Source organism: Scyliorhinus torazame, chromosome 17, assembly GCF_047496885.1.
Source record: "Scyliorhinus torazame isolate Kashiwa2021f chromosome 17, sScyTor2.1, whole genome shotgun sequence".
NCBI lineage: Eukaryota > Metazoa > Chordata > Chondrichthyes > Carcharhiniformes > Scyliorhinidae > Scyliorhinus > Scyliorhinus torazame.
In genome coordinates this window covers 22,836,927-22,856,302 of record NC_092723.1, presented here as the reverse complement: position 1 = coordinate 22,856,302, position 19,376 = coordinate 22,836,927, and the positions used below count along the sequence as shown (strand labels likewise).

General features: G+C 49.4%; 1 protein-coding gene across 1 annotated transcript in view; it reads left to right on the top strand.

Moving 5' to 3' along the window:
- Positions 1-9,986: 9,986 nt before the first annotated feature.
- LOC140393777 (tyrosine-protein phosphatase non-receptor type 22-like) overlaps positions 9,987-19,376 on the top strand; it is a 109,494-nt gene continuing 100,104 nt past the window's right edge. The window contains exon 1 of the mRNA XM_072480187.1: positions 9,987-10,180. Coding sequence (XP_072336288.1) covers positions 10,091-10,180 — 90 coding nt within the window. The 5' untranslated portion in view covers positions 9,987-10,090. The remainder of the gene's footprint in view (positions 10,181-19,376) is intronic.

Genomic DNA, 19,376 nt, shown 5'->3' with positions numbered 1-19,376 from the left:
CATATCTTCAACTCCCTCACATTCGCTGAAGGTGAAGACAAGTCCAAGTTCAAGACAATCCTGGCTCAAATTCGACAGTCACTGTGACATCGAGGTAAATGAAAGTTTTGAGCGCTACGTCTTTCAACAGCGTCTGCAGGGTAAGGGTGAACCTTTTCAATCTTTCCTCACCCACCTTCGCATCCTCGCGCAGTCCCTCAATTACGGCTCCACCTCCGACTCAATGAGCCGTGACCAGATCGTTTTTGGTGTGCAATCGGACCCCCTACGCCAGCAGCTCCTCAAGGTTAAACAGCTCACCCTTGCGATAGCCATCGAGACCTGCGTTCTGCATGAACACGCCACTAACCGATACTCGCACATTCAAGCTGCTGAAACGGCGTGGCAAGGTCCCCACGAGGCAGAGCGGGTGCAAACCATTAAACAACTCCAGGGCCTAAGCCTGGATGAGGGCGGCCATTTTGCGCGCTTTTCGCGTGCTCCCGTGCATGCGCGCACTGACCGAGGGGATGGCAAGGCCGAAGACCGCACTGAGCAGGCACGCACTACGTACGACCGCACCGCGCATGCGCGGTGGCGTACCGAATGTTCTGACGTCACGACGTGCGGCAACTGTGGCTCCGCCCACTTAAAGCGGCAATGTCCTGCTAAATCCCGACGCTGTCTCCAATGTGGCAAGCTTGGCCACTATGCAGCCCTATGCAGGTCTGCTCAACCTACTACCTCTCGTCACTCCAACCAGCCATGCAGGGATGTCCGAACCATCCAGCCACCGGTCACCGATTCCGACTCCGACTTGATTCCGGACCTTGACAGCGAGGACCCTAAAGCACCATTTTGGGTGAGCATCATCACCAAACACAAGATGCTCCAGAAGACAAAAGTCAAGTCTCTCCCAATATTCCGCATTGATCCGGACGACGAGTGGTGTGCAACCCTCACGGTCAACCGATCCCACATCCGATTCCACCTGGACACTGGCGTTTCAGCCAACCTCATTGCGCGGTCTGACCTCGAAAGCCTCCATGTCAAGCCTACCATCCTGCCAGCTTCTGGATTATAATGGTAATGCCATTGCTGCCAGTGGCTCTTGCCAGCTTGAAGTGTCGCACCGGTCATTAAAGGCTAACCTGGCATTCAAAATAGTGGGATCCACTAAAGCCTCCCTGCTTGGTGTTCAGGCGTGCAAACTTCTAAACTTTGTCCGAAGGGTTCACTCCCTGTCACATGCTGACACTTCCGCATCTCAGGACGCTGACTTTCGGACACAGCTGAACGCCATCATCACCCGATACCACGGTGTATTCGAGGGCATGGGCACACTCCCATACACTTATAAAATCTTGTTAAAACCAAATGCCACGCCTGTGGTGCACGCACCTCGCAGAATACCAGCACCCCTCAAGAACCGCCTCAAGCAGGAGCTGCAGGACCTCCAGGACCAGGGCGTAATTTCGAAAGTTACAGAACCGACTGACTGGGTCAGCTCTATGGTGTGCATGAAAAAACCATCCGCCGAATTACACATATGTATTGATCCCAAGGACCTCAACCGCAATATTATGAGAGAACACTATCCCATTCCAAAGCCCGAAGAACTCACCTGCGAGATGGCTCGCGCCAAACTTTTCATCAAGCTAGACGCATCCAAGGGGTTCTGGCAGATCCAACTCGACGCATCCAGTCGGAAGCTCTGCACATTTAACACCCAATTTGGCTGGTATTGCTACAACCGGAGCCCGTTTAGCATCATCTCTGCATCGGACGTGTTGCACAGAATAATGGAGCAGATGATGGAAGGTATCGAAGGGATTCGCTTATATGTGGACGTCATCATAGTCTGGTCTACCACCCCGCAGGAGCACATTGATCGCCTCCAACGCGTCTTCCGACGAATCCATGAGCATGGCCTCCGCCTCAACAGGGCCAAATGCTCCTTTGGTCAAACAGAACTTAAATTCCTCAGAGATCACATTTCACAGTTTGGCGTGCAGCCGGATGCTGACAAGGTATCTGCCATTAAGGCCATGAAGACACTGGAGGACAAGAATTTGGTCCTCCGCTTCCTGGGCATGGCCAATTTCCTGGGGAAATTCATCCCTAACCTCGCCTCCCACACCACGGCTCTCAGGAACCTGGTTAAGAAGACGACCGAGTTCCAATGGCTCCCCGCCCATGAACAAGAATGGCGGGAACTCAGGGCGAAGCTGACGAAGGCCCCGTGTTGGCATTTTTCGATCCGGCCAAAGAAACAAAGATCTCCACGGATGCCAGTCAGTCTGGCATTGGAGCAGTGCTCCTTCAACGTGACAACGTCTCCTCATGGGCTCCTGTCGCATACGCGTCACGTGCAATGATGCCCACCGAACACCGCTATGCGCAAATTGAAAAAGGGCCTTCTTACCGGAGTCGTCAAATTCCATGACTATGTCTATGGACTCCCAAAGTTCACAGTCGAGACAGACCACAGGCCACTGGTCAATATCATTCAAAAAGACCTTAACGCCATGACGCCGCGCCTGCAGCGCATTCTCCTTAAACTCAGGCAGTACGGCTTCAAACTCGTCTACACCCCGGGTAAGGAGCTCATCATCGCCGATGCACTCTCCCAATCTGTCACCACACCCTGCGACCCAGCGGGCTTCGTGTGCCAAATTGATGCTCAGGTGGCATTCGCCGCATCCAATCTGCCCGCCACGGACGAACGATTCATCCAAATTCGTCGTGAGACGGCCAACAATCCCCTGCTCCAACGTGTCATGCGCCACCTGACAGACGGGTGGCTCAAGGGCCATTGCCCTCAATTCTATAACATTAAAGATGACCTGGCGGTGGTAGATGGAATTCTACTAAAGCTGGACAGGATCGTCATTCCGCACAGCATGCGGAACCTCGTCCTTGAGCAGCTCCATAAGGGCCACCTGGGAGTGGAGAAATAGAACATAGAACATAGAACAGTACAGCGCAGTATAGGCCCTTCGGCCCTCGCTGTTGCGCCGACCTGTGAAACCACTCTAAAGCCCATCTACACTATTCCCTTATCGTCCATATGTCTATCTAATGACCATTTGAATGCCCTTAGTGTTGGCGAGTCCACTACTGTTGCAGGCAGGGCATTCCGCACCCTTACTACTCTCTGAGTAAAGAACCTACCTCTGACATCCGTCTTATATCTATCTCAATTTAAAGCTATGTCCCCTCGTGCTAGACATCACCATCCGAGGAAACAGGCTCTCACTGTCCACCCTATCCAATCCTCTGATCATCTTGTATGTCTCAATTAAGTCACCTCTTAACCTTCTTTTCTCTAACGAAAACAGCCTCAAGTCCCTCAGCCTTTCCTCATAAGATCTTCCCTCCATACCAGGCAAGATTCTGGTAAATCTCCTCTGCACCCTTTCCAATGCTTCCACATCCTTCCTATAATGTGGCGACCAGATTTGCACGCAATACTCCAAATGCGGTCGCACCAGAGTTTTGTACAGCTGCAACATGACCTCATGGCTCCGAAACTCAATCCCTCTACCAATAAAAGCTAACACACCGTACGCCTTCTTAACAACCCTCTCAACCTGGGTGGCAACTTTCAGGGATCTATGTACATGGACACCGAGATCTCTCTGTTCATCCACACTGCTAAGAATCTTACCATTGGTCCAGTACTCTGTCTTCCTGTTATTCCTTCCAAAATGAATCACCTCACAGTTTTCTGCATTAAACTCCATTTGCCACCTCTCAGCCCACCGCTGCAGCTTATCTATGTCCCTCTGTAACTTGTAACATCCTTCCGCACTGTCCACAACTCCACCGACTTTAGTGTCATCTGCAAATTTACTCACCCATCCTTCTACACCCTCCTCCAGGTCATTTATAAAAATGACAAACAGCAGTGGCCCCAAAACAGATCCTTGTGGTACACCACTAGTAACTGGACTCCAGTCTGAACATTTCCCATCAACCACCACCCTTTGTCTTCTTCCAGCTAGCTAATTTCTGATCCAAACTGCTAAATCACCCTGAATCCCATGACTCCGTATTTTCTGCAGTAGCCTACCATGGGGAACCTTATCAAACGTTTTACTGAAATCCATATACACCACATCAACTGCTTTACCCTCATCCACCTGCTTGGTCACCTTCTCAAAGAACTCAATAAGGTTTGTGAGGCACGACCTACCCTTCACAAAACCGTGTTGACTATCTCTAATCAAATTATTCCTTTCCAGATGATTATATATCCTATCTCTTATAAACCTTTCCAATATTTTGCCCACAACAGAAGTAAGGCTCACTGGTCTATAGTAACCGGGGTTGTCTCTACTCCCCTTCTTGAACAAGGGGACAACATTTGCTATCCTCCAGTCTTCTGGCACTATTCCTGTAGACAAAGATGACTTAAAGATCAAAGCCAAAGCCTCAGCAATCTCCTCCCTAGCTTCCCAGAGAATCCTAGGATAAATCCCATCCGGCCCAGGTGACTTATCTATTTTCACACTTTCCAGAATTGCAAACACCTCCTCCTTATGAACCTCAAGCCCTTCTAGTCTAGTAGCCTGAATCTCAGTATTCTCCTCAACAACATTGTCTTTTTCCTGTGTGAATACTGATGAAAAATATTCATTTAGCCCCTCTCCTATCGCCTCGGACTCCAAGCACAACTTCCCACTACTGTCCTTGACTGGCCCTACTCTTACCCTAGTCATTCGTTTATTCCTGACATATCTATAGAAGGCTTTCGGGTTATCCTTGATCCTACCTGCCAAAGACTTTTCATGTCCCCTCCTGGTTCTTCTTAGCTCTCTCTTTAGGTCCTTCCTAGCTAACTTGTAACTCTCGAGCGCCCTAACTGAACCTTCATGTCTCATCTTTAATTAAGTCTCCTTCTTCCTCTTGACAAGTGTTTTGACTGCTTTAGTAAACCACGGTTCCCTTGCTCTACCACTTCCTCCCTGCCTGACAGGTACATACTTATCAAGGACACGCAGTAGCTGTTCCTTGAACAAGCTCCACATTTCCATTGTGCCCATCCCCTGCAGTTTTCCTCTCCATCCGATGCATCCTAAGTCTTGCCTCATCGCATCATAATTGCCTTTTCCCCTGATATAGCTCTTGCCCTGCGGTATATACCTACCCCTTTCCATCACTGAAGTAAACGTAATCGAATTGTGGTCACTATCACCAAAGTGCTCACCTACCTCCAAATCTAACACTCTGTCCAGGTTCATTATCCAGTACCAAATCCAATATGGCCTCGCCTCTCGTTGGCCTATCTACATATTGTGTCAGGAAACCCCCCTGCACACATTGGACAAAAACAGACCCATCTAAAGTACTCTATGAGTCCGTTTTTCAAAATTAAGTACACAAACAAAAAGAAATGCAATCAGATTAAAATCCCACCGAACCCCGGGCCCGTGAGACAGTGTACTGGCCTGGAATCAATGAGGACATTGCCAACGCCGTTCTTAACTGCCCAACATGCCAGCGTTTCCAGCCTTCTCAGCCAAGGGAGACCTTGCAATCCCATGAGTTGGTCACGTCCCCCTGGACCAAAGTGGGCATCAACCTGTTCCATGCACTTGGCCCGAGACTACGTCCTAGTCGTGGACTATTTCTCAAACTACCCGGAGGTAGTTAGGGTCCACGACCTCACCTCAACTGCGGTCATCCGTGCGTGCAAGCAAACCTTCGCTCGCCATGGCATCCCGCTCACGATCATGTCCGACAATGGCCTGTGTTTTGCCAGTCAGGAGCTGTCCAATTTTGACAAACGATACAACTTCACACATGTCACGTCCAGTCCCCATTACCCCCAATCCAATGTCAAAGCTGAAAAGGGGGTGCACATTGTCAAATGACTCCTGTGCAAGGCGGCCGATGCAGGATCCGATTTTTACCTCGCCCTGCTTGCTTACAGATCAGCTCCATTGTCCACCAGCCTGTCACCGGCTCAATTGCTGATGAATCGCACGCTGCGGACTACGGTGCCGACCATTCATGTCCCGGACTTGGACAACCTTCCGGTCCTTCGGCGAATGCAGTTGTCTCGGGCCCAACACAAATCGGCGTACGACGCCCGCGCCACGGAGCTCCCTGCTCTGGCTCTTGATGACGAGGTCCGTGTCCAACTTCTCGATGGTGGTTGGTCCGCCACCGCTGTGGTTCTCAGACAAGTGGCCCCCAGGTCATTTTTGGTTTGTCTACAAGACGGCTCTCTTCTTCGCTGAAATAGGCGGGCACTAAGACTCCTTCCTCACTTGCCACCAGATCATGTCCTGCCCCGCCGTCACGACGAACCCGTCACTTTGCAGATCTCCCTTTCGCTCTGCCACCCTCTGAGTCTGACACAGTCCCGCCCATTCCAGAAGAGGCGGCCCCTGACCCACCCTTGAGGCAGTCAACCCGAATTCGTCGCCCACCTCAGAGACTGAATTTATGAACTGCCTGAATTCATGGACTCTTTGAACTCATGAACTGATTGTTTCGTTAGCCGGTTTGATTAACTCACTGGTTTGTACATACTGTTGTTCTAGTTATATTTTGTGTTACATACTGTCCATCTGCACTAGACACCTTCCAATGTAAATATCTTAGAGTTTCTGTATATAGTCCTGTAAATATGCTTGCATGTGCCACACATAGTTAGCAATATTCGCATACTACATTATTTATTGCCACAAACACACATTTTTTTAGAAAAGGGGGGGATGTCATAATATACACATCAGTATATGATGGTGCAGAGACACACACTGACTGACACACTGCAAAACCAATCAACACACACAACACAGCAGCCAATCACCAGTTAGGGCACGGTCACTATAAAGACAGAGGGAACCAGTTTTCCCGCTCATTCGGGATGCAGCCTCTGAGAGAGACAGAGCCCGCAGTCAGTAGCACAAACATCCACCATGTGTTAACAGTATAGGCTGGTCAGGTTAGGAATAGGTCTTCAGTCAATCTAACATAGTGTCGACCCACCGTGCAAGTATGTTGAACAGCTCTTAGTTAAATAAAATATAGTTGTACTATTACAAGTGTTGGTAGCCTGTCTATGTTACTGCTAAGGTAAACACAGATCCAGAGTACCCAACACATCACACACAAGTGGAAACATTGATCTGATCCAACCCCATCATAACTTTAAGGACCTCCATCGGGTCACCTCTCAGCCTCTCTTCCTGAGAGAAAAGAGCCTCTGCACGTTCAGTCTTTCCTGATAGGGTCTCTCCAGTCTGGTTGCAAAGGCATAGGTGTCAACCACAGAAATAAGATGCCACAAACACAACATTAATGAATGACCAGATGAACTGTTTTTGCCCAAATTGGCTGAGGGAGGAGGGGGGGATACTGCCAGTGTGTGCATCTGTAAGTAAGCGTATGTGGCAAATTTTCTATGATTACCTCTTCCGGTGTCTCTTGATAACCTGTGCAATTTCCCGCAAAAAAAGGTTCAAATGTAAACAAAAGGGTTCGCTGTGATCCACTTTAAGAACGATTCATGGAATCCCTCGGAAATTAGGGTGACGGTCCCTCAGAGAGAAATTGCAATAAAGACTCACGTCTGTCGTGTTGGGTGTTCCGATACACAAATGAACCATCACAGTTGTAGATGGTACAACTCTGTTTTATTGTCTTGAACAATAACAACTATTGACTGCTGGCTGAGGTTCGTGCTTCACCAGCTAACCTGTGGACCCAGCCCTTTCACTATCTTGGTGAGGCACTTAGCACATGAACTATGAGTGGCGCGCTGTGAGCTCTGTGCTCTGAGCTATCTCCTGGTAGAATGAGCGGGAACTGTGGTGTTCCCTGTTTTATAGTGCGTGTGCTCTCACTGGTGATTGGCTGCGATGTTGTGTGCGTGTCGGTTGGTCCAACTACCTGTCCACCAGTGTGTGTGTGATTGCACCATGATATGCTGATCTAAATATCATGACAACGTCGATATCCCTGCTTTCATGATGTCAAGGCAGCCCCCAAAACCCTGTCAATTGTAGCACAGCAAACAACTGTGAAATGAATGCCCAGTCCATCTGTTTTGGATGAATGATAAATATTGACCAGGAATAATTCTCCTGTTCTTTCTGTAGTGTCATGAGTTTTGCATCCACCTGAACAGACAGACAAGGCCTCAGTTTAACTTTTCACCTGAAAGGTAGTCTTTCGGCAGTGGTATTAGGATGTGATGCCAGCGTCGATGATGGGTTCGAGTCCTGGACTGGGCCCAAGCACCGCCACCTCCTGACTCCAATGAGAGAGGGCTATCTACTGACTCAAGCTGACAATAATTTTTTTAATTTTTTCATGTGATTGGCCAGGATTTGTTGACGATCCCTTACTACCCCTGAGAAAGTAGTGGCGAGCTTCTTGAACCACACCTGTCCATGAGATACGAGCACAAGAATTATAAAAATATACTTCGCCCAAAATGAGCAAGGGCAAATTAGTTTAAAAATCTGTTTAAGCTGCCTCTGAAATCTATAAAATGAAGCAATACAGAACAAACTCGAGGGGCTGGATGGCCTGCTCCCCTTCCTGTGTTCATTTCTGTTGTGATCAGTGCACCAATGCGTAGATACGTAAGAACATCCCCCATTGTTTAGTCAATAACTAATTTAAGTTATAAAGCATTCAAAACAGGCTGAGTAGTAGGTCGGAAAGGATGTAAGCAGCAAGTTGTGTTACAGCTCATTGCCTCCCCCAATACTCTGCACCTCTCAATTAGCAATGAATGTTTAGACATCAACTGCTCAACAACATCACACAAGAGCTGTGAGCAGCTTGTGCCCCAGGTACTGTTCAGAGAATTTCAAAGATCAGAGTCACATTGAGGAGCTAAAACAATTGATAAGGTAGCATGGTAGTTGTGTAGCTGGACTGGGAACCTGGAGGCCCCAGCGGTGACTTCTGACCGTGACGGATGGGGAATTTAAATCCAATTAAGTAATATCTAGAATAAAAGGCTGTTCCAGAACTTTCCAGTCGTTCACACCGGCGGGACCTTCCGGTCCTGCTGCCGGCGCACCCCCCCGCCGGGGGTTTCACGAAGGCAAGGGGTGGATTCAATGGGAAGCCCCATTGGCAATTGAGGAAGCTGAAGATCCCACCTCTGGGCAATGGTGAGCCGTCGGCTGTCACCGCGAAACACAGGGTGCGCCCCAGGGTAAATCCCGCCCCTGGTCTCGGTAATGGTGACAATGAAACTACCCACTTGTTGTAAAAACAGATCTGGCCTTTGGGGAGGCGGGGTGGGGGGGGGGAGGAAATCTGGCCTACATGTCACTCCAGACCCAGAGCAATGTGATTGACTCTTAAATGCACTTGAAATAGCCTAGCAAGCCACTCAGTTGTCGAGAAGGTGGCAAAGGGCAGGGTTGCAATGGGTGGACAACTGGCCGCCACCTATTTGACACCAGTGCCAAATTTAAATTTCACCCCCATGTAGGTGGCACAGTGGTTAGCACAGTTGCTTCACAGCTCAAGGGTACCCTGTTCGATCCCCGACTTGGGTCACTGTCTGTGTGGAGTCTGCACGTTCTCCCCGTGTCTGCGCGGGTTTCCTCCCGCAAGTCCCGAAAGACGTGCTGTTAGGTAATTTGGACATTCCAAGTTCTCCCACAGTGCACCCGAACAGGCGCCAGAATGTGGCGACTAGGGGCTTTTCACAGTAACTTCATTGCAGTGTTAATGTAAGCCCACTTATGACAATAAAGGTTATTTTTTCTTTAGTAAAGACCAGGCATGGTCTTTCAGTGAAACAGGATCAGAGTGCAGGGAGATAGTTACTTTAGAGGTGTTTAAACTATTACAAAATGTGCTTGCCAAACTTTTTTCTCTAAATTTCAACAATTCCCCTTTAAATCGCCTGTGCTGATCGAGCCAGGCGGCACTAGGACCCATGGAGAGTCTATCTCTGTTCCCCTCTCTGACCACAGTTAACAGTGACTGACTATTTCCCTCTTGCTTTTGTTAAAACCACAGACATGCAGCACAGAGTCCTGCCCTTCTGGCCAGTTGAGAGCTCAGCCTTTGTCATGTCCTGTGGTGGCTGGACAGATCTGGCAGCAACTTCCCAACTCTCAGCATGGATCAGGGGACCATCCTGGTGAGATTCCTTAGACAAGTACAGAGCAAGAAGTGCAGCAAAGGGGAGAGCATTTCAGGGGAATATGTGGTAAGTCTATTGATGCGTTTACTGTGCAAAGGGGTTTGAAGCAGAGCCACAGCCTGAACAGAGACATGCAACAGGTGCCAATCTGACTAGAAGTCAATAGGCTGAACAGGTTGGGCCGAGGAGACGATGCTTCACCTCCAGTAAGAGATCTGAACTTGGGGACCTCCTGAACCTTAAATCATCAGGATATCGCTCCCTCTCATTTCTGAATTTCTGACAGAAGAATAACTTTCACTGCCACCAATAAAAGAACGTAAGAAAGGTTTGCCTGCAGCTCGTCATGGAAGCCATGATGTGGAGATGCCGGCGTTGAACTGTGGGGTGGGCACAGTAAAACGTCTTACAACACCCGATGAAGGAGCTACGCTCCGAAAGCTCATGATTCCAAATAAACCTGTTGGACTTTAACCTGGTGTTGTAAGACATTCTTACTGCAAGTAATGGAGTCATTCAGGCACAGAAGGAGGTAATTCAGCCCATTGATTTCATTGCTGGCCCTTTGTGGAGTCAATCCCATTTAGCGATCTGTCTTGTAGATGTTTGGATCGGGCGGTCCAGTCGATTGCGTTGGTTTTTATAGGGGATGAAGAACTGAGTGTTCTGAGGGATTCTCAATAATTGGAGAGTTCCCTCAGTGTGTTAATAATCGCACTGCGTCTGGAAGTGTGTCTGTATTTACAGGGTCTTTGTGAGCATGTGCCAGGCCTTAGTGAGAGTACACCTGGAGTACTGTGTACAGTTTTGGTCTCCTTACTTAAGAAACGATATAACTGCAATCGAAAGTTCTGAGAAAGTTCACTCGACTAATTGCCAGGATTAAGCGGTGAATTGGAACGGTTGAACCATTTGGGCCGATACCCCTTGGACTTTAGAAGAATGAGAGGCGATCTTATTGAAACAGGTAAGACCCCGAGGTTCATTGACAGGGTGGAAATTGAGAAGACGTTTCCCATTGGGAGGAGGGGGGGGGGGTGGATCTAGAACCTGAGGGCACGTTTTAAAAATTAAGGTTCTCCCATTTAAGACTGAGATATGAGAACTCTTTCCTCTTAGAGGGCTGTTAATCTATGGAATTTGCATCCACAGAGAGCCGCAGAGGATGGGTCGTTCAATATATACAAGGGAGAGTTATACAGATTTTTGGTGGACAAGGGGGTCAGAGGTTATGGGGGGGGGCAGGCAGGAAAGTTGAGTTGAGACCACAACCAGATCAGCCAAGATGTTATTGAAGGGCGGAGCAGGCTAGAGGGGCCGAATGGCCTACTCCTAGTTCTTGTGTGTGAATCATTGCCGATTTTTAGGGGTTTCCGCTCAAAATAGGCCTGAAAACTCAACCTTTGGATTTAACCTTCAGAGCAATCCTTCTCGATAATGTAAAACTTCGCGAAATTGTGATCAAAGTTAGTTCAACCCGTTTTAATTGGGACTTTTGTCGAAATATAATTTTCTTTCTCTGAAGTGTTCACAAGACTAGTGAAAGGTCTAAAACATTACTGGGTTTGAAGATATTTTTGAAGATAAGGTCCTGGGTTATTTTTGTACTCTTACGGTGTGTAACCGCTCACAGGAGGACGGTTCAAAATGGACATCTAGGCCATGGACAGGAGCCTAACAGCCAAACTAGATGAATCATGTAATCTGGCTACGAATGTAGAGAACCCAGTCTCATGAACATATCCCTTGCAGTCTTATGTCTACATATGTGTATAGAAAATGTTGTAGTACTGTATAGCCCGAGATCAAAAACCGTGTGAGACTATTCGGCCTATTGTGCAGGTGCTAGCTCTTTGAAAGAGCTAACCATTTAACCCCACTCCCCTGTTCTTTCCATATGCTCCTGCAAATTTTACATTTATCCAATCTACCTCTTAAAAATTACAATTGAATCCGGCATTGGATCACTCCAGGTCTAGGACGGGTAGGAAGCCGGCGGCGGCTAGAGTGTTGAGGGGATTTATGGACCAAATGGGAGGGGTGGACCCGTGGAGATTTGCAAGGCCGGGGCTAGGGAATTTTCATTCTTCTCACATGTCCATAAGGCTTATTCTCGAATCAACTTTTTCATTTTGAGTAGGGCGCTGATAGCGAGAGTAGAGGACACCGCGTATTCGGCAATAGCCATTTCAGACCACGCCCCGCATTGGGTGGACTTGGAGATGGGGGAGGAGAGGGACCAGCGCCCGCTGTGGCGCTTGGAGGTGGGGATGTTGGCGGACGAGGAGGTGAGCGAGCGGGTCCGAGGAAGTATAGAGAGGTACTTGGAGACCAACGACAACGGGGAGGTCCAAGTGGGGATGGTATGGGAGGCACTGAAGGCGGTGGTGAGGGGAGAGCTGATCTCCATTAGGGCCCACAAGGAGCGGGGGGAGAGGGAGAGGCTGGTGGGGGAGATGGTGAGGGTAGACAGGAGGTATGCGGAAGAGCCTGAGGAAGGATTGTTGAGGAAGAGGCGCAGCCTCCAGGCCGAATTCGACTTGGTGACCACCAGGAAGGCGGAGGTGCAGTGGAGGAAGGCCCAGGGGGCGGTCTACGAGTATGGGGAAAAGGCAAGCCGGATGCTGGCGCATCAGCTTCGGAAGCGGGACACAGCTAGGGAGATCGGGGGAATTAAGGACAGGGGAGGGAGCGTGGTGCGGAGTGGGGTTGGCATCAATGGGGTCTTCAGGGACTTCTACGAGGAATTGTACCGATCCAAGCCCCCACGGGAGGAGGGAGGGGTGGGCCGTTTCCTGGACCAATTGAGGTTTCCAAAGGTGGAAGAGGGACTGGTGGCGGGACTGGGGGTCCCGATTGGGCTGGAGGAGCTGATCAAAGGGATAGGAAGCATGCAGGCGGGGAAGGCACCGGGGCCGGACGGTTTCCCGGTCGAATTCTATAAAAAATATATGGACCTGTTGGGCCCGCTGTTAGTTAGGATCTTTAATGAGGCAAGGGAGGGGGGGCTTTACCCCTGATGATGTCCCGGGCACTGATCTCCTTGATCCTGAAGCGGGACAAGGATCCCCTGCAATGTGGGTCTTACAGCCGATTTCCTTGCTAAATGTAGATGCCAAGGTGCTGGCAAAGGTCTTAGCCACGAGGATTGAGGATTGTGTGCCGCAGATCATCCATGAAGACCAGACGGGGTTTGTGAAGGGGAGACAGTTGAACACGAATGTGTGGAGGCTTTTGAACGTTATCATGATGCTGGCGAGGGAGGGGGAGGCGGAGATAGTGGTGGCGATGGACACTGAGAAAGCCTTCGATAGGGTAGAGTGGGGGTACCTGTGGGAGGTGCTGAAGAGGTTCGGGTTTGGGGAGGGGTTTGTCAGGTGGGTTAGGCTGTTGTATGAGGGCCCGATGGCGAGTGTGGCCACAAATAGGAGGAGGTCCGAGTACTTTCGGTTGCACCGAGGGACGAGACAGGGGTGTCCCCTGTCCCCCCTGCTCTTCGCACTGGCGATTGAACCCCTGGCTATGGCACTGAGAGAGTCGAGGAACTGGAGGGGGTTGGTGCGGGGTGGGGAAGAGCATAGGGTGTCGCTTTATGCGGACGACCTGCTGCTGTATGTGGCGGACCCAGTGGGAGGAATGCCAGAGGTAATGAGGATCCTTAGGGAATTCGGGGACTTTTCGGGGTACAAGCTCAATATGGGGAAGAGCGAGCTGTTCGTTGTTCAGCTAGGGGACCAGGAGAGGGGGATTGGCGAGCTCCCACTAAAAAGGGCGGAGAGGAGCTTCAGATATTTGGGGGTCCAGGTGGCCAGGAGCTGGGGGGCCCTGCATAGGCTTAACTTTACAAGGCTGGTGGAGCAAATGGAGGAGAAGTTCAAGAGGTGGGACGCGTTGCCGCTGTCCTTGGCGGGTAGGGTGCAGTCAATCAAAATGACGGTGCTCCCAAGGTTTTTGTTCCTGTTCCAGTGCCTCCCCGTATTTATCCCAAAGGCTTTTTTCAGGCGGGTTAACAGGAGTATAATGGGGTTTGTGTGGGCGCGAGGGACTCCGAGGGTGAGAAGGGTGTTCCTGGAGCGGAGTAGAGATAGGGGGGGGCTGGCGCTGCCCAACCTCTGTGGGTACTACTGGGCCGCCAATGCGACGATGGTGCGGAAGTGGGTGATGGAGGGGGAGGGGGCTGCATGGAAGAGGCAGGAGACGGCATCCTGTGTGGGTACAAATCTGGGGGCGCTGGCAACGGCGCCGCTGCCGCTCCCTCCAAGGAGGTATACCACAAGCCCGGTGGTGGTGGCGGCCCTCAAAGTCTGGGGGCAGTGGAGGCGGCATAGGGGGGAAGTTGGGGCCTCGGCGTGGACCCCATTACGGGGGAACCACAGGTTCGCCCCAGGAAGAACAGGTGGAGGGTTTTCGGGGTGGCACAGGGCAGGAATACGAAAGTTGGGGGACCTGTTTGTGGACGGGAAGTTCGCGAGCTTGGGTGAGCTGGAGGAGAAGTACGGGCTCCCCCCGGGGAACACCTTCAGGTACTTACAGGTAAGGGCGTTTGCCAGACGGCAGGTGGTGGAATTCCCGCGGCTACTGCCACACACAGTATAGGACAGGGTGCTCTCGGGGGGGTGGGTGGGAGTGGGGAAGATCTCGGAAACTTACCAGGTGATGCAGGAGGAGGAGGAGGCCTCGGTGGTGGAGTTGAAAGGTCGTGGGCAGATGCCCTAGGGAGGGTGAATTCTTCCTCTTCGTGCGCGAGGCTCAGCCTCATGAAATGAAAATGAAATGAAAATCGCTTATTGTCACGAGTAGGCTTCAAATGAAGTTACTGTGAAAAGCCCCTAGTCGCCACATTCCGGTGCCTGTTCAGGGAGGCTGTTACGGGAATTGAACCGCGCTGCTGGCCTGCCTTGGTCTGCTTTCAAAGCCAGCGATTTAGCCCTGTGCTAAACAGCCTCCAGTTTAAGGTGCTGCACAGGGCACACATGACCGGGACAAGGATGAGCCGGTTCTTTGGGGGTGAGGACAGGTGTGTTAGGTGCTCAGGGACCCCAGCAAATCACACCCATATGTTCTGGGCATGCCCAGCGCTGGAGGAATTTTGGAAGGGCGTAGCGAGGACGGTGTCGAGGGTGGTACGATCCAGGGTCAAACCGGGCTGGGGGCTCGCAATATTTGGGGTGGCAGAGGAGCCGGGAGTGCAGGAGGCGAAAGAGGCTGGAATTCTGGCCTTTGCGTCCCTGGTAGCCCGGCAAAGGATTCTCCTTCAGTGGAAAGATGTGAGGCCCCCAAGCGTGGAATCCTGGATCAGTGATATGGCAGTGTTCATTAAATTGGAGAGGGTGAAATTCGCCTTGAGAGGGTCGGTACAAGGGTTCTTTAGGCGGTGGCAACCGTTCTTAGACTTTCTGGCAGAACGATAGACATTGGTCAATGGCAGCAGCAGCTCGGGAGGGGTGGGGGGTGGGGGGGTTTACTTTATTTTTGTTTATGTTATTTACACTGGAGGGTCTGAGGGGGTGTATACACCTGTTGTCTTAAGTCGGGGTATTAATGTTAATTTATTATTTATGTACTGGGGGGAGGGGTTTGGGGGGTTGCTCTTTTAGATTGTGTTTTGTACTTAACCCTGTTGGGTTCTTTTTTCTTTCTCATTTTGTTATTGATATTTTATGAAAACCTTTAATAAAAATTATTATTTTTTTTAAATTACAATTAAATCTCCTTCCCCTGTTCTGTGAAGGGATATAGATTCTCCAGAATGTCACCAGGGCTCCAAATGTTCAATTATCGGGAGAGATTGTATTGCCTGGAATATTCACGTTTTAGGGGGTAATATTGATTGCACTTTTTCAGGATTTTGGACAGGAATTGATAGGTTGGATAGAGGGCGGGGAAGCGTTTCTGCTGGCATGGGGTGTGTAGTACAAAGGGGCCTTGTGTTCAAATCAGAGCCAGACAACTCTGGAGAAAAATTGTAAAACACGTCAAAGGTTGGCAGAAGTGTGAAACATTCATCCAAAAAAAGGAATAAAAGCTCGATCAATTAATGGTTTTAAATCGGAATTCAGGCACACGAACATACGAACTAGGAGAAGGAGGAGGCCATTCAGCCCCTCGAGCCTGCTCCGCCATTCACTTAGATCATGGCTGATCTGTTATAACACCCAGTCTACCCCCCTCCGATAACATCCACTGCCTTCTGACGAAGCGAGTTCCAGAGACTCACGACCCACCGAGAGAAGGAATTTCTCCTCATTTCTGTCTTAAATGGCTGACCGCATATTTTTTAAGCACTGACCCCCCTGGTTCTAGATTCACCCACAAGAGAACACATTCTTCCTGCATCCACCCTGCCAACTTCCCTGTTATACCTTTCGTTCAAGTCGCCTCTCACTCTTCAAACTCCAGTGACTACAAACTTAGCCTGTCCAAACTTTCCTCATAAGACAACACACCCATTCCCAGTGTTAGTCTTGTAAACCTTCTCTGAATTGCTTCTAAAGCATTTACATCCTTCCTTAAATAAGGAGATCAATACTCTACACAATATTCCAGATGTGGCCTCGCCATTATCCTGTATAACTGAATCATTATTTCTCCACTTTTATATTCAACCCTCCTTGCAATAAACAATAGCATTCTGTTAGCTTTCCTAATTACTTGCTATGCCCGTATACTAGCCTTTGCGATTCATGGGACGTGATCCTCCGGCCGCGCTGCACGGGAAAAACAACTCGCATACCTGCCTCAGCTGTAGTCACACCCTCCTGTCTCTGACTACTTTCCAAACCAGAAGACCCTATCCTAAGAGGTGCGACTGCCTCCAGGTACAAAGCATCCTCGCACTCCCTGATGTGTCGCACTGTCCGCAGCTCAGGCTCCAGCTCAATGACTCAAGCCACAAACAATTACTGCAGACGTTATCCAGGAGCTCTCACACTCCACAGCTTTGGCACATCACCTGTCCACCCATCCTTATGTGCTTTAATTATTTTATTGAATTATTTATTTTCTTCCATATATTTTCTTCATCTTACCACACATTCCTGTACTACTTTAAACCTTAGCAATATAATGGACCTGAACCACTCTTTAGGCTAGCTTCTAACCCCCATGGGGGAGCAAAAACCAATTCATAAAGGGTTAAAAAGTTAGAAAATGAAAAGGGGGCACCTCTTTTCCAACTCGCTTGATTCACCAAACTCCAGCACACCTATTCAAGATCATATTTCAGTGATATGTTTATGCTCTACAAGGATATACTGTGAAGCTAAGGCAGGTGTATGGAGTTAGGATGCTTGATCAGCCATAAGAACATAATAAGATGAAATGAAACAGAAGCAGGAGACATCCAATTGGCCCTTTGCGTCTGCCCTGCCATTCAGTATGATCACGGCTCATCCTCGGACTCAACTCCACTTTCACATCAACTACCCACATATCCATTGACTCCTTGTGCCCATGTTATAGATTCACCAGCTAAGGGAACCTACTTCTCAGTATACACCCTGTCAAGTCTTTCAGAATCTTATATATTTGGGTTTGATCATCTCTCATTCTTGTAGGCTCCAGAGAATATAGACACAATTAACTCAGCATCTCATCATAGGATGGCCCCCTCATCCCAGAGGCCAATCTAGTGAACCTTCGCTGTTCTGCCTCCAATACAAGTCATCATCATCATCATCGGTTGCCCCACGATTCGAAGATGACCGTCCACTAAGGGTCACGAGTTATGCAGAGTCTGCACGTTCTCCCCGCGTCTGCGTGGGTTTCCTCCGGGTGCTCTGGCTTCCTCCCACAAGTCCCAAAAGACTAGGTAATTTGAACATTCTGAATTCTCCCTCCATGTACCGAACAGGCACTGTAATGTGGTGACTATGGGCTTTTCACAATAACTTCATTGCAGTGTTAATGTAAGCTTACTTGTGACAATAAAGATTATTATCGAGCTGCAGTTGTATAGAACCTTGGTAAGGCTGCACTAGCAATATTACGCACAGTTCTGGTCGCCACACTACCAGAAGGATGTGGAGGCTTTGGAGAGGGTGCAGATGAGGTTTACCAGGATGTTGCCTGGTCTGGAGGGTGTTAGCTATGTGGAAATAGACTCGGACTGTTTTCATTAGCAAGACAGCGGTTGAGGGGTGACCTGATAGAGGTCTATAAGATTATGAGGGCATGGATAGAGTGGATGGGCAGGCACTCGTTTCCAGGGTGAAGGGGTCAGTCACCAGGGGGCATACGTTTAAGGTCCATGGGGCAAAGTTTAGAGGAGATGTGCGAGGCAGGTTTTTTACACAGAGAGTGGTGAGTGCCTGGAACGCGCTGCATGGGGAGGTTGTGGAAGCAGATACATTAACGGCATTCAAAAGGCATCTTGACAAACACATGGATAGGATGGGTATAGAGGGATACAGCACAAGGAAGTGCTGAGGGTTTTGGCAAAGGTTGGTATCATGACCGGTACAGGCTTGGAGGGCCGAAGGGCCTGTTCCTGTGCTGTATTATTCTTTGTTCTTTATTATTAGGTCTTCGTGTAACTGAACAGGCTGATTCTCGGCCCACAGATCTTGGGCATCCGATTGGGTAGTGGGAGTGCAGGCCTTTCTCCCTTTTCTTTCTTTCTCTGCCTCATCATTAAGAAGTCTTACAACACCAAGTTAAAGTCCAACAGGTTTGTTTCAAACACTAGCTTTCGGAGCACTGCTCCTTCCTCAGGTGGAAGGAGCAGTGCTCCGAAAGCTAGTGTTTGAAACAAACCTGTTGGACTTTAACTTGGTGTTATAAGGCTTCTTACTGTGCTCACCCAGTCCAACGCCGGCGTCTCCACATCGTCATTAAGATGTTGTGACTCAAGATGTCATTCAGTTTGAAGGGCAAATTGCCGCCATTTTGACTGATTGGTGGCAAGCTCCTTCCAGTCATTCACGTCAATTCTGCCGTGCTTCACAGGCAGGTTCAGAGTGCCTCTGACATGTATTCTTTGTCCTCCTCTGGAACCACTGGCCATTTGAGAATTGAGAAAGCAGAACTTGATGGGCGAGATGGTTTTCAGCCCTTTGGACACAATGCCCAGCCCATCGAAACTGATTCTACCAAAGTTATACCTGTAGATTTGTGGAGTTGGCTCCAAGAAATACACTTGCATTTGTTCGACGGATCTCCCATTGAATCTGGAGGACGCGGTGGAGGCAGTGCTAATGTAGTTTCTCTAGAGCTCTTATGTATCACAGGTCTTGCTGTAGTACAGGGGGTGGTGAAATTAGGA